Genomic DNA, 16,330 nt, shown 5'->3' on the forward strand with positions numbered 1-16,330 from the left:
CACGGTGACTGTAGTGCTAAAGAGTAAATCAGTGCCATAACAGTGTCTATCCCTGATATCTTCACTACAACAAGATAAACACCAGAGTAGGTTTCACTGCTGGAGATGGAAATGATGATGATAATCTGGCCAACTAGCTCATGGTCATCAAATTCGATTTCCTTGTTTTCACGAAATCTGGACTCAATTTCAAGGCAAGCACTTGAGAGCTCCAGATACCACTGACTGACATATAGCATGGTAGTAAATACATTATAGTTACCTCAGGTGTTTTTGTGTCGAATTAACAGTAACAGTAGGATTATAAACCATGTTGGATTAGCAGCAGCTTTTTATTAAATGTTGTAGCTTTAGTCTGTTAAAAAAACAGAGTCTAGATCCTACCTCCACTAGTAATTATCGTCCTATTTCAAGATTGCCATTTATAAGCAAATTACTAGAAAAAACTGTAGAAAATCAGTTCAGGTCCTTACTATGCCGATTGCAGATTTTCGACCCTTTTCAGTCTGGCTTTCAAAAGCAACACTCTATGGAGACCGTTCTCTTAAGGGTCTATAATGACCTACTAATGTCATCTGATGCAGGGAGTTGTTCTGTGATCATTTTGCTTGATCTTAGCGCAGCCTTCGATACCATCGACCACAAAATCCTACCTAACAGACTGAAGGTTCTGGCTGGTATATCTGGCACCGCCTTAGACTGGTTTTCTTCCTATTTATCAGACAGGACCTTTTCTGTTAGGACTGATAGGTTCTCCTCTAACACTGCTGCCCTAACCTGTGGGGTTCCACAGGGTTCAGTTTTGGGTCCATTATTTTTTTCTTTTTATATGCTTCCTTTAGCTGGCATTATTCAGTCTTTTAGTGACCTGTCTTATCATTTCTGTGCCGATGACATTCAGCTGTATATGTCCTTTAAGCCTCATCAGCTGGATAGGCTGTCCACCCTAGTCCAGTGCTTAACCCAGGTTTCTGATTGGCTTTCTAACAATTACCTTGTTTTAAACATGAACAAGACAGAGACCATGATCATAGCTCCTCCTGATCTTTATTCTAAAATCAGTCAGGTTCTTGCCCCTTTCTGTCCTTCTGCTAAGCCAAATATTCAAAATCTTGGAGTAATATTTGACTCTTCTTTGGGCCTTGACTCACACGTAAAATCTCTGTCTCGTTCCTGTTTCTTTCATTTAAGGAATATTTCTAAACTGCGACATATGGTCTCCTTAGCTGAACTGGAAAAAATTGTCCATGCATTTGTGTCATCGCATTTAGATTATTGTAATTCCCTGTTTACGAGCTTGGATAAATCATCTCTTTCTCGCCTCCAAGCCATACAAAATGCAGCAGCCAGACTACTAACTCGCTCTAGCAAGCGAGCTCACATCACTCCTATTTTATGTTCTTTACATTGGCTCCCAATAGATTTTAGAATTCGTTTTAAAATTATTGTTTTAACGTACAGAGCACTAAACAGCCAGGCCCCAGATTATTTATCCAAGCTTCTCACAAAATACACTGCTGCTCGCCGTCTCCGCTCACAGACTCAGAGTTTGTTGGTTTCTCCCCGAACACGACTGAAGACGAAAGGGGACAGAGCCTTTCAGTCTGTGGCACCAAGGCTGTGGAACAGCGTACCTCTACAACTACGTTTGGTTGACTCTGTGGAATTCTTTAAAAAGCAGTTAAAAACTTTGCTGTTCAAACAAGCCTTCTGTTGACCAATGCTTTTTACATTTTTAATTTACATTTAACCTCTACATTGTGTATATTGTGCATTTTGCTATTTATCGTACTGTTTATTTTAATCTTTGTGTACAGTGCTTTGTGACTACCTGTCTATGAAAAGCGCTTAATAAATAAACTTTACTTACAAGGAAAAACATCTGGACTTTTTCCTCAACACACAATAAATTCATACTCAAATAAAAACTAGAACACTTCAGTTCTGGACATGTTAGCAAACCTGTTAGTTATCCAAACCTGCATGCCCTGTGTGAAAAAAGTGATTGCCCCCTAAACCTAATAAGTGGTTGGGCCACCCTTAAAGGCATCTACTGCAATTAAGTGTTTGTGATAACTGTCAATGAGTCTTTTACAGCGCTGTGGAGGAATCTTGGTCTACTCATCTCTGCAGAATTCTTGTGCTTAAGCCACATTGGAAGTTTTATGAGCATGACCCCAATTACTTTGTTCTCATTTGTTCCTGAATTTCCTTGGATCACAGCAAGACATGTGGCTTTTAAGAATCTCATCGTCTACTTGTCTTTGTCAGGCAGGTCCTATTTAAGTGATTTCTTGATTAAGAACAGGTGTGGCAGTATTCAGGCCTGGATGCAGCTAGAGAAATAGAACTAAGCTTTCCAAAGATGCGGTACACCAAGGTTAATTTATGTTATAATGGGGGGTGGGTCAAGCAGTAATAATAAACACATTCATTTAGAAACTGCATTTAGTGTTTACTTGTGTTATCTTTATCTATTATTTAAATGTAGTTGATGATCTGAAATATTTAAGTGTGACAAAATTAAAAAAAAAAAAAAATCACCAAGGGGGCAAACACCATTTCAGCTCCATAGCATTTCAGCTCATAGCAGCTCCATAAGATATGCCTATATCCATCATACACCTGAAAGCACTGATAACTGGCTTACAAGCCGGTGTCATGAAACTTATATCTGTCCCTTGCTGCAACCCAGCCCTCGAGGACTGGAGTTTGACACCCCTGTTCTAGAGTCCAAGTGCATTCCCAAAGAAGAAAAGCTTTTAAATCACTCCAAGTTATTTCCATATAATTTCAGATTCCTTCCTGGTACAACTTTCTTATTGCAAAATAACAAAAATTTCTTCAGAAAGTCTAAATCTACAGTGTTTAATTAGCTGCGCTGTAAATGTGAGTGAAACCATCATCGGAGAACCTCCACTATCTTTCGTGGTTCAGCCATCCAGTCGATTTATTCCAGGTAATTTAATCAGGATACCAGTTACTTGGGAGTTACTTAGAAATAGAGCAAACCTCATTCCAGGCTTTTAATTGACCCTTCCCACCACTGGATTCCTGGTTAGTCAGTCCCACTTATACCAAGTACAATGCCCTGAGACATGATTATCCAAAGAGTCAAAACATAACTTTCTATATTTATATAAAAACATCAGAAACAAACTTATGTAAAATAAGAAAGATGTGCTGCTTTCATATTAGAAGTTTCATCTCAGAAAAAAATACTCAAAAGATGTTTGAAACAAGACTTTATTTAAACTTTAAGACAACACAAACATTAATAAACAACAGATCTAAACAATGAACCATCAGAGCAAAACTGAACTTTAACCTTCACGAAATCTAGGATCAGGATTTTCCTGATACAATAATAACATAAATAATATAAACTGAATAAAGAATACTGAGAGGATATAGCTGGTTTAAGCCATATCTGCATTCTTAACAGCAGTGTTCAAGTTGAGTGTTTGCTATTATCCTTTAAAAACTTCAAAATGTGAATCCCACAAGGTTCAATTTTGAGACCACTACTTGTTTACCTATATATAACCCAGACACCCACAAAGAAGCAGAGTATCAAATGTATCCTGATGATGTAGTCACGTACGCAACAGCAAAAACTCAAAAGGTTGAAGATTTACTGAACAGGCACACGATTCATGTCTCACAGTGACTCCAAAATAATTTCCTGTTTTTGAACATTTAAAAAAATTAAAAACTGTCAACGTGTTTCTCAATCACAAGAAAATTATGTGATAGTTTTTCCATAATTATTGATCAGAAACAAATACATGTGGATTCACTATGCCGGTCAGCAAGCCCCAATGGTACAACCAGCAGAGTTTCCACTTGGTTGGAGTTTGAAGCGGGATACTGGAAGAGGAGTGGATTACACCAACCTCCGCCAGCTGGGACGTGCATCTAGGAGCGACACAATCGACGTCCTTCGGATGGCACTACTGAATACTAGGTCACTGGCGAACAAGTCCTTTATTGTAAATGACTTTTTTCTAGCGTCTAGGCTGGATGTTTTGTTCTTAACGGAGACCTGGATCCGCCCTGGTGAGTCCTCTCCCTTTTCGGAACTTCTTCCCCTAGATTGCGCATTCTTCAACACTCCTAGGACTGTGGGCCGGGGTGGAGGAGTAGCCTCGGTTTTTAGAACTAAATTCAGAGTACGACAATTGCCCTCTGCTTCATATTCCAGCTTCGAGGTACAACTTCTGGAGCTGCTTGGTCCCTCTCGGATTCTCTGCGTGGTAGTGTACCGCCCTCCAAAACGTACCAAGGACTTTATCAGCGAATTCGCTGACCTTTTAGGATCTATCCTAATGCTTAATGATCGTGTTCTTATTTGTGGTGATTTTAATACACATTTATGTTGTGAGGCTGACCACCTCGCCAAGGATTTTTTATCCCTCATTGACTCATTTAATATTACTCAGTGGGTTAGACAACCAACTCACACTAAAGGGCATATGCTGGATTTGGTTCTGTCGTACGGCCTGGATATTGCCATCACTGACATTAAAGATGCTGGGATCTCGGACCACTTCCCAGTTATGTTTAATGTCCAGTCATGTAACTTGGAACTGAACTTTGTGGGCCCACAGTGCCTAACACGCCTGATTAATTCGGAGTCTGTTGCCCTCTTCTCCGAGGCCTTTACCAACACTGTTTGCTATGATGACTTTAGTAATGCTTCCCTCTCGGTTCATGGTTTAGTTAACTTTATTACCTCTACATGCTCCTCCATTTTGGACACTGTAGCCCCAGTAAAGACCAAACGCCGTAAAATCTCTCGTCAACCCTGGTTAGATGAATCTACCATTGCCCTCAGACGTGATTGTCGCCGAGCTGAGAGGAAATGGAAGAAAGATCAACTCCAGGTGTCTTTAGACATCCTGTACATGACCCGGTCCAAATATCAGAAGGCCGCTAAAATGGCTAAAACGTCTTTCTTGTCAAACATTATTGCAACTAACAGCCATAACCCCCGAGTTCTATTTAAAATTTTTAACTCAGTGGTTAATCCCTGCCCTGACGTCTTGATGGATGCCTCCCCGGCCCTTTGTGAGAAATTCTTGAACTATTTTGTAGATAAAATTTCACTGTTAAGGGCCTCACACCCCCTGATTGTAAATCATGCCCCAATCTCAGTATGTTCAGCTGCCTTCCATCGGTTTGAACTGGCTTCACTCACGACGTTAAAAGAATTAATTAATACCCAGAAAAATTCAAACTCTTTGCTTGACACCATCCCTTCGCGCATAATTAAGGAGGCGTTCGATACTATCGGGCCCTGTATCCTAATTTTAATGAACTTATCATTGTCATCTGGCTGTGTTCCGACTGCCTTTAAACATGCAGTCGTGCAACCAGTCATAAAGAGATCCAGCCTTGATCACAATACGCTAGCGAACTACAGACCGATTTCTAAACTTCCTTTTTTGTCAAAAATCCTAGAGAAAATAGTGCTTCAACAACTTCAGACTTATCTAGAGAGAAATGGTCTATATGAAAAATTTCAGTCTGGATTCAGACAGCGCCATAGTACTGAAACTGCTTTATTAAGGGTTTTCAATGACCTGCTCCTAATTACTGACACGGGGTGTCCCGCAATCTTAGTCTTACTGGACTTGACGTCAGCATTTGACGCTGTTGACCATGATATTCTCTTGACAAGGCTTGAACAAGTAGTTGGCCTTAAAGGAACTGTCCTCACATGGTTTAAATCCTATTTCTCTAATAGGTCATTCTCAGTCATGATAGGAAAATATTCTTCCACACCTGCTCTCCTTCGTTGTGGTGTCCCCCAGGGCTCGGTGTTGGGTCCTGTGTTGTTTTCCTTGTACTTGTTGCCTTTGAGTTCCATATTTGCTAAACATAATGTCTCTTTCCATTGTTATGCTGATGATATTCAAATTTATCTTCATCTGACAGGACTTGCGTCCTCCTCATTACATCTTCTGCTTGATTGTTTAAGGGATGTTAAGGAATGGCTATCACAAAATTTTCTTACATTAAACGAGAAGAAGACAGAAATTATTGTCTTTGACAGAGATACATCCCCAGGACGGCTGAATGACATATTTGGTCCTGCTGCTAGTCATCTTACTGACGCTGTTAGGAACCTCGGAGTTATTATTGATAGCTCATTTAAACTAGATAAACAGGTATCCAGTGTGGTTAAATCTAGATTTCATCAACTACGCCTAATTTCCAAGGCTAAATCTTATATTCCCTACAAGGATTTGGAGAAACTTATTCATGCCTTCATTACTACAAGGCTAGACTACTGTAACTCCTTGTATATGGGTCTACAACTCTCCCTTCTTCAACGACTGCAGCTAGTTCAAAATGCCGCAGCTCGCCTTTTGACTGGCTCAAAAAAGTACGATTCTATTACCCCTGTTTTGGCAAACTTACACTGGCTTCCCATTAAATTTAGAATTGATTTTAAAGTTTTATTGCTTACTTACAAAATTCTAAATAATATGGCACCCGATTACCTAGCCGATCTTCTCTGCCCATATAGCCCCATAAGAGCACTAAGATCATCTGACCAACTGCTCTTAGTGCAACCCAGGTCTCGCCTGAAAACCAGAGGTGATCGTGCCTTTGCCGTTGCAGCACCTAGGTTACGGAATACACTTCCCTTTCATATACGCGCATCGGACTCTATTCAGTCTTTTAAATCACGTTTAAAAACATATATGTTCGATATTGTATTTAAGGTCAATTAGGGCAATTTTGCATCCGGATTGCATTGGATTATGTAACCATTTTATTTTCATATTTATAATTTTATTATATATTGATTTCATTTGTACTTTGATCTTATGGAAAGCACTTTGGTGTACTTCGGTCTTTGAAATGTGCTATATAAATAAATTTTGATTTGATTTGAATTAATTAACATACTGGGAAGTAATACTGACTCATCAATTATAATTTGAAGCCCATTTTAGAAAAATGCCCAAAACGAGAGATTGTACAAAGATTGAACTGTTTGACTTGTACAATTCTCATCTGCCTGTAAAGGCTGCCCAGTTAAATTTAATGCTGTGATTTTTTTCCCCCCACATCTTTCATACTGTGGTAACCAAATCAGCCAGTACAGTGGCATTATCGTAAAATTTAGGAAGCATATTATATGTTATAATATAATATGCTTTTTTTTAATATAATACATTTTTCCTTATTAAAACTGTATTTTAGATGTGTAAATTGCCTTGGCCTTAAATGAGTTAGATGATTTGGAAATTCGGCAGTAAAGGTGTAAACACAAGGAGAGTTATTAATTGTAAGTTACCAAAATGTAGACACATTGGGTCTGTCCTCTGCTAGAGTTAAAGAACCACAGATTTGGAATACTGAAAAATAAAAATATTAGTCACTAAATTTTAAATGCAAAGGTAAAGTTATGTCTTTAGTCGACAGACACACCAGTGCCTCCAAATGAGCTCACCGAATTAAAATTATGAAGTAGTAAGATGCAGTCTCACTGAGTCTGTCTCAATTTGAGTTGAAAGTGAAGACTAAAAACTAACAGTTTTAAAATTGTGTTGATAGGAAGGGTTTTCTAAGCACAGCAAAACAAAGTATTGGTTGAAAAATTCACCACATCAGGACCTCCCCAACATTGGACACTTTCAAAGCTCGTCTAAAAACCCACTTTTATTCCTTGGCTTTTAAATCAGAATGAGTTTGTACTCTTACTCAAATCTTCTAATTTTTTGAGGGAACGAGGGCCTCTGTATCCACAGTGAGCCCTGGCAGTTCCAGCCACAAAGAACACCAGGAGTCCCGACAGAGTCCCCCTCCCATACAATTAATATGAATGGAGTACAGTATTCCCACGCCACATCGCCGTTCAACTTTCGCAGACTCGCCACATCGCAGATTTATCGCTGGAATTTCATCCTAGGGCGCAGAAACCTGATAAATTAATTAAAACATAATAATTAATCAACAATAATAATTATTGCATATTATAAATAATTAATAAAGTCTTGAATATATAATAATTACATTCTAAAAAAAATTAAAAAGCATCTTTAGGCCGCCGTAACCTGCGATATGGTATTCTTTCTTTTTTTTGATTATAATTCTACTTATATTTGCTACAAAGACACAATTTCCTACTTTTCCCCTATTGTGCGGGTCCCAGAACGCAACTCCTGTGACAATTGAGAGAATGCTGTAGTCTAAAAGACCTGTTTTTATTGTTTTTTGCCACTGACACACTCAGCACAAGTTGTACTGACACAAACCAAAATGCTGCAAAAAAACAAAAAACAAATCCGGATTTAGGCAAAGAATACCAATGGACTGATGTAGAAACAGAAGATTTCTATCAGCTTTTTGGTCTCTGGATTTACATATTGCTGCCAAGACTAAGACTACTGGAGACACAATCATGCCTTGTCTGTGCCCCTTCCATCAATGACATAATGACAAGAGACAGGTTCAGAGCCATATTTTGGAACATCCACCTCACTGATCCTGAGTAGGATGCAAAAAATGATGAAATCCTCTGTGCCAGCCAGCTTATTAACACCCGAGGAGGGAACTGTCAGTGGATGAAAGGATGGTGGCACCTAAAGCAAAGCCTGGCATGACACAATACATGACGGACAAACCAACTAAATGAGGGATGAAAAGTTTTACATTGGCTGAATCAACAGTGGCTCAACCTTTAGATTCATCACATACACTGTTAAGACTTCAAAAGCAAGTGATCATGGGCTGCCTTATGATGTGGTGATGAACCTTTTTCAGCTGTTGCTTAGCACAGGTTGCCATGTTTACATGGACAGTTGTTTTATACCAGTCCCAAATGTTCCTGGATCTGACCAGCATAAGATTTGGTGCATGTAGTATCTACACAGGGAATGCCCAGCAGGGAGGGAAAATACTCTCAGCAAAAAATGTGAAAGGGGATCTGTGAGATGGATCAGAGATGACCCACTTGTTATTGTGAAGTGGATGGGCACGTGGGAGGTGCCTGTGTGCACCACCATCCACCTGTATGTTCAGGGGAGACGGTGAAAAGAAAGGTGGAGGATGCAGATGGACACTGGGCTGTGAGAGGGGCTGACATACTAGACCAGTTCATTCAGTATTATTCCACCCACAGCAAGACTGCTGCTGCTACGGGACCGTGCTGTTACACTTCCTGGAGATTGAGACAAGAAAAGCATTCATCTTGCACCGTGAGGCGATAAGTGCCATGCAGGTGCTGCCCATGGCACACAAAGATTTTGTGGTGGAGCTGGTGTGTCAGCATGGAGACAGGCATTCCTCACAGCAGAACAGCTGAGCAGATTCGTGTTCCCATCGTCACAGACAAAGCTGCTGTCCAAAAAGGCACTAAAGGCAGACGCTTATTTATACACCGTCTCGAGGTGGACAGCAAGAGGAGTGACACACCCCAGAAGTATCAGGACTGTGATGTGCCCCTCTGTCTTGTGGTGGACAGGAACTGATTTTTGTAGAGGCATCTTATTGTAACACCTGATTGTTTTATTATGAATATTGTTGTTATTGCTGTTTTTTAAGGGTTTGATTTTATATTTTTTTATATTAACTGGTGCATTAGTTACTTGCCAAATTGCCCATAGGTGTGAATAATTGCCCGTCTATTTTTTAGCTAAGGAGCTGACCTGTCCAGGGCATACCCATATCAGCCTACGTCAGCTGTGATAGGCTTTAAAATGCAGAAATGTTAATATGTATCATCCTTGTATAAATAAATAAAAAACATTTCTTTTTACTGCTCTGCTCTACACAAAAAATACTGACTTTTTCACTCAAGTGTTGCAGTCATTAAACTTCTGGTCAGTGTGAGCTTTATGACCAACAGACTACTACTACTCACAGCTATCTTATCTAAGCACGAAACTTTAAGTAGTATGAATTTTCATGTGCCTACTTAAGTGTGGCTTTTGAACAAAGCTTTTGCCACAGATGCTACAAGAATGTGGTTTCTCTCCCGTGTGAAGTTTTACGTGAGTTTGCAGTGTTGATTTATGACTAAATTTTCTCCCACACGTACTACACGAATACGGCTTCTCACCTGTGTGACTTCTTACATGAGTTTTCATTCCTGATTTCTGAATGAATCTTTTCCCACAAGTATTACAAGAATACCGCTTCTCACCTGTGTGGACTCTCCTGTGAGCTATGATCCCTGACAGGTCAGTAAATCTTTTCCCACAAGTGTTACAACAATGTGGCTTTTCACCTGTGTGAATTCTTAGATGGCGTTGCAACTCTGGTTTCAGACCGAAACTTTTCCCACAGGTGCTACAAGGAAATGGCTTCTCACCTGTGTGTGTTCTCAAATGACGCTTCAAATTTGATTTCTGAATGAATCCTTTGCCACAAGTGGTGCAACAATGTGGTTTCTCACCGGTATGAACTCTTAAATGTGCAGTCAGATTAGATGTATGTAAGGTTTTCCCACAGATTTCACATTGTACATACTTTTTCACTTTGTCAGATTTACTTTGACTCTCTGACACAGTGGTGTTGTCTAAGCTCTGACTGCGTTTCCTCTTCTTCAGCTCTGCATTTTTACTTGATCCTGAGTCCACATGCTGGCTTTCTTCATGATCTTGGCTCTCTGCTTCAGGAGAGCTGTGAAAAAGGAGCTGCTCTTTGTTTGACTCTGGTTCACTGTGGTCACTTTCCTCATAAGATCGAGTCACCATGAAGATATCAGTCTCTTGCTTCAGTTCAAGCTGCTCTCCCTCCTGACTGCTGCGGAGTACCTCTTGTTCTTCTTTAATATATGAAGGCGCTGGGTCCTCCTGGTCCAGACTGGAGTTCTTCTCCTGGTTACAGATCTGCTGGTCTGTGAGAAGCTCCTTCTCACAAATGTGTTGGTGTCGGAGGTCTGAAGAGACAAATTGGGAGAAATGATAGAAAAAAAACAACAACCCAAACATCTGAGGAACATATTCTGATTTGAGCCGTTGTCTCTAGATAGTAGTCACCTTCTGTGTCATTTTAAATCTCAGTAACCTTCTGCACTTAACTCTTAGGCCTGTGCTGCTCTTGGTTAAAGACAAAGGAAGAGGAGTGGGTGAGGCATTGTTAGAGAAGAAAAGGCAGGAACATGAAGGTTAGAGTACAGGCTAACCTTATCTTGACCTCACTGGTACTTTACTTTCAGTGTCATCTCTGGAAAACAACACAGTTTGTCACCATGGAAGATGTCTGCTCCACCTCTGCTGTAGTTGTTACGCCTCAAGAGTCTGTGCATGGACCTCTTCTTGTCACCATCTATGCCCTTTCTTCATTACCACCTACTCAGCTGGACTTGGCATGGTTCACCACACACGCATAACTTGGTTATAATGGAAAATCGGTCAATTTGAGTTGAGTCGTGGCGTATCGTGCCGAGTCGATTCGAATAGGCATTAATGGAAAAGGGGCTTATATGTACCCCCTGCACAGATTTTCCACCACCATGGTCTCTGCTTCCATTTCTATGCTGAAGATACACAACTTACCCTCACAATCACGTGCCATCTAACCCCCCCAATCTAAACAGTAATAAAACAGAGCTCCTGTTTGTGGCCCCCAAAGGCTCACTCAAAAATCCTTCACTGCCCTGACCCTCAATACCTGTACGACCTGCTGAAGCCAAACGCACAGTCTCAGACACTATGGTGCTCTGCCTTGCCTTGCCTTGTGATAGAGCCTTCTGTGTGGCAGCCCCGACCATCTGAAACGCTCTCCCATCTTAGTTTTGCAACACCTCATCACTGGACTCTTAAGAAACGTAAAACTCACCTCTTCAACAAAGCCTTTAAACTCTAGCATTTTTGTATATTTATAAATTGATTTATTTAAACTCCTTTATACAGTGTCCCTGGGTTTCTTGAAAGGCGCTACACAAATAATTTTTATTATTATCATTGTTAAATATAGGGATATGACTCCCCCATTCCTTATTTTCCTACTGGCCCCTTTGCTTTTCTGTAGAAACCAGAAATCGACTGGTATTTATTTCAGGAACAAGGGTCGCGTGCAGGGTTGTAGTAACTACAGCTAATAAGCCAGATATGCGAAACGTTAGCTGAAGTTAGGTTAAGGAGAGAGGTGATGATGAGCAAGCAGTAGTATGACTTCATGTTGCTTGTTACAGTTGGACTTTCAATTCTTCCTGTGCCTCTAAAAAGACAAAAGAAATAACTTTAAGCTCTGATTAGGATCCTATGTGAGTCATATTCATTGTTATTAAGACCATCACAGTTTTACATACCTTTTCTGTGCAAGTTTATCTCAGGTTTCCAGATGGTCTCCATCAGTCTGAGCTGCTCTTCATCAGTCCAGACAATAATGCCTTCAGTCTGCTTCAGTCCAAGCTGCTCTCCCTCCTGACTGCTGCAGAGTTCCTCCTGTTCCTCTTTAATCTGTGGAGGCTCTGGGTCCTCCTGGTCCACACTGGAGTTCCTCTCCTGGTTACAGACCTGCTGCTCATCCAGACCCTCCTCTTCCTCACAGTCATGTTGTTGTGGGAGGTCTTGAGAAAACAAAGAAACACAAGAACAATCATCACGAAGGTGTTGATACAAAAAACACACAACACTATTTTACAAAAGCATGAATCAAAACCTGACTAAATGGTGATCATTTACACACAAATGTTTAGAGACAGTGAGCTCAGATTGTGGCATGACTGGTGTCACCATGAGTCGTGTTAAATAAACTACATAAATATACAATATTTTCATCAGCTGAGGCGCTCCCTGGTGGCACCCTCACATGCCTTGATGCACTGCAGCTTTTTGCAGGAATGTTTTCCACATTTGAAATGATCAGGTGTAAATTTTTAGAGCACAATATGCTTACAGTGTACAAAAACCACAAGTCCAAAAAGGCTAGGCAGCATCCTCACACAGAACATCACATCGTGGTAATGGGAACAGCTGTATTAAGGACCAAAAAGCTCTTCAGAGAGTGATCCGTACAACAGAACGCTGCTCCAGACTGCTCTTCCCTCCCTACAGGACATTTACACCAAGAGATGCTGGACCAGAGCAGCTCAGATACTGAAAGAGCCGTTCCACCCCAGCAATAAACTGTTCCAGCTTCTGCAATCAGGCAGAAGGTTCTGCACCATGCGGACAAGAACAGAGAGGCTCAAGAGGAGCTTCTACCCTCAGGCCATCTGTGTGTTAACTCAGCCCCCCAATCAACCATAACAAACTGAGAAAGCACTCACATATTCCCATTTCATGCCTGATCCTTCTGACTTCATTGCAGCACAAGGTACTTTAACACCCCACTCACACAATGTACGTTCCCAAATTTTGAACTGTAAATTTCCAGATTGTTTTATTCTATCTAACTTAATGTACATAATTCACTCACTTATCGCACTTAATGTCCTCTTTGTATATATATACTTACTTACTGTATATAATGTTTTTTGTCTCTCTATTTCGCAAAGTTGAGGAGCGTATCAGGTCACATTTCACTGCATGTTAAACTGGTATAACTATGTACGTGACAAATAAAATGATCTTGAATCTTGATATTAAGCTTGTTTTATTTCATTTCATTTTCTTTTTAAAGCCTTTTATTAATGATTATCATGGAAAAGAACCAGCCTACCCTAAACAGAAACAGTGACGTCTCTTATTGGTGGATGTAGCAGTGACTATGGACCTGCTCCAGTCCAACATAGTCCATCACTGGACACTGACCCACAGCACTGATAAATACCCAGTTTAACATCTTCTAGTAAAGTCAGTCACACTGAAGAATCTGAGCTTGAACAGCACAGAGTTAAAAACATGTCCATACCTGTGATGTGTGAGTTTCTGTCGGGTTTCCGGCTGATATCCAGCAGTCTGTGCTGACGGTTGATCTCCTCCTCATACTGGACGATGGTTTTTTGAACCTCTGAGAAGATTTCTTCACAAACAGCAGTTAGTCTCTCCTTGATGAACTCTCTCAGATACTGATACGAACTCATTGCTACTTCAATTGGGGCTGGGCAGATCGATACAAGCATTGATAGAAGCGATACCGACAATGGTATTTGTACCAAATCCACATTAATGTGACGGGATCAGTACTTTAATTTGTGTCTCTCCCTTAAGTTCAGTCCACTTCATCAAACAGGAGCCATGGCCGCACACTCACAGCACCTCTCTTGTTCTTCACAGCTTAATAGCATTTGGCAAACAGATCCATTATCGTCACCTGTGCAGACAGGAGTAAAGCAGGGAAATCAGGTACACACTTCCTGTGTGGCTCTCCCTGACAAATTCTTCCCAATTCTAGCAAATTATTGCATCCAGTAATATGTGTTTTACTGATCTGATTGTTTCCAAACCAATATTTCCAATACAGGTCAAAACAACTGACAGCCCAAGATAAAAATCACAGTGCTTCACTCATATGATATGATGTGATATATGTGCAATTTATACATTCTGTCATCTTTAAATCATGTCCTCAAAGTGAAACTTTTGTCATTTTCATTTAATCCAATAAAACGGAAACAAGTAATCTGAGCTGCTTTGATACTTACAGTATCTCAGAACCAAAACATCTCCGTGGTGGGGAGGTCTAACCTCATAGCTAATTTATCCAGTGTACATCTTACTTTGCTCATAAAACTTAATAACAGCAGCCAAGCCGTTGCCGTTATATTTCTCCCTGTAATATGTGTTTTAAACCAGCACTCTTGTCCCTGTTTTTCTTTTTTCTATTTCAGGTACTCCCCATAACCCCACAGACGCTCTTTTGTTGTCAGGCAGCAGACTGTGGAGTTCATTAACGCTTATTTGACTGAGTCGTGTGTCTTTACCTTGATGAACCACATCCCTACAAACATTCATCAGAGATCCGTTTCTCAGTATTTAGCACTCTTCATCTCCCTACAGGCGTATTTATCGCTGTTGTAGCTGAATCTGGTTCCACTCACCGAACGACGACCGTCTGGAGACGATTTTATGATCACTTTAAATTCGTCCTCGTGTCTCGTTGCCACGGTTACACTGCGCTCACTGTCCGTTTCCTCCACATTACAGGTTTACTTTCACTCTGCTTGTCGTTTTTCGCCTATTTTAACGTATTTCCGCTCTCCCGCCATCTACTTCTGTTCGCGTTTCACTTCCTGATACGTCACTTCTCTCCTGCCCATTCACAGCCAGCTGGCCAAACCCTGGTCGACCCCGCCCCCTCCACTTCAGCTCTACTGTGGTCACTTGGAAGAGCTAAGTTTCTCTATCTGCTCTAAAACTATTTCTCTGTTTTATTTCTCTAAACTATTTTATATCGCACAGAGACAGCGTTAACATCTAAATATGCATCAGATGTGCAACATGTTGAAAGCTACCTCCTTATATTTGTTATTGATACAGTATTTATCACAGGTCCTCCATGCATTCTCCTGCTGTATATCATTAAATAAGGAAGAGCAGCAGTGTTTAGAAGCAGAGACAGTTACAGAACTAATTAGATTCCTAATATTTTTCTTTATCAACGCATCAGAGCAGTGGAATGATCTTGAAGGTTGTGTTGCTTAAGTTTACATGTCTGTATGTAGGTGTGTGTGTGTGTATCTGGATCATATAACTCCACAAGTATCTCACTTTAGCACCTAGCAGACCTAACTTTACACAGTAGACAAGATGATTGTTACTTAATGGGTTTGTGCAGGATTTGAACGCGGGACCACTCACACACACCCAGGGAGAGGATCATACACCTAGACCAACAAGCCACAGAGCGTCTGTGAAGTTTTTTCCTAAACATTAGCAGAGAGAAGTAAAAATTAATCTGAGGATACAGGATTACTGCTGTGAAATAGAAAGTACTGCTTATATATATTTGTTAGCTAATATAGGTTAGACTGTTTGAGCTCATTAGCTAATTTTAACTTTCTACACTATATGCCTGCTGGTATGTCACCAGCCAAAGAGCTGATGTACTTTATCAGTTTACAGAGTCAGGAGACTGGCAAGCAATGTTCCCTCTAAGCTGCGCGCGTGCGCAATTGCGCACTGCTGGCACGGTCTCTGCGCACAGAAAATCTGCTTTGCACACACACAAAAAATCTAACCTGAATTGAAATTAAAATTAAAACTTTAATAATTCTGTTTTGCAGTGTTAGTCAGTAAGTGACTTGCTGTTAGAACGACGCCACCTTATCCCACAGTCCAGCCAATAATGTGATTCACATTCGTTGACAGCCTATGACAGCGTCCTTATGTGCCGACACTGGTGTTTTAACAAGCAAAGCGGCGTGGCTGATGTGGAGTGAAACCACGTTAATGACAATGTGTACATCCATTGGAGATGT

The 16,330-nt window shown here is 40.6% G+C and overlaps 2 protein-coding genes across 6 annotated transcripts in view; one reads left to right on the forward strand and one right to left on the reverse strand.

Annotated features, from left to right (window-relative positions):
• LOC100695786 (zinc finger protein 239) overlaps positions 1-16,330 on the forward strand; it is a 630,955-nt gene that overhangs the window by 74,554 nt on the left and 540,071 nt on the right. The window lies entirely within an intron of this gene.
• LOC102080237 (zinc finger protein 37) overlaps positions 1-16,330 on the reverse strand; it is a 45,804-nt gene that overhangs the window by 266 nt on the left and 29,208 nt on the right. The window contains exons 1-5 of one of the 5 annotated variants that reach the window (XM_025901436.1): positions 14,951-15,169; positions 13,822-14,223; positions 12,275-12,535; positions 10,331-10,900; positions 7,079-7,938 (exon numbers count right to left, since the gene is read on the reverse strand). In XM_025901436.1, coding sequence (XP_025757221.1) covers positions 7,919-7,938; positions 10,331-10,900; positions 12,275-12,535; positions 13,822-14,032 — 1,062 coding nt within the window. In that variant the 5' untranslated portion in view covers positions 14,033-14,223; positions 14,951-15,169 and the 3' untranslated portion in view covers positions 7,079-7,918. Of the gene's footprint in view, positions 1-7,078; positions 7,939-8,203; positions 10,901-12,274; positions 12,536-13,821; positions 14,224-14,950; positions 15,170-16,330 lie in introns of those variants that run through there. The other 4 variants (XM_019363388.2, XM_025901434.1, XM_019363385.2 and 1 more) reach the window with 4 other exon arrangements.

Source organism: Oreochromis niloticus, linkage group LG3 (assembly GCF_001858045.2).
Source record: "Oreochromis niloticus isolate F11D_XX linkage group LG3, O_niloticus_UMD_NMBU, whole genome shotgun sequence".
Classification (NCBI taxonomy): Eukaryota; Metazoa; Chordata; class Actinopteri; order Cichliformes; family Cichlidae; genus Oreochromis; species Oreochromis niloticus.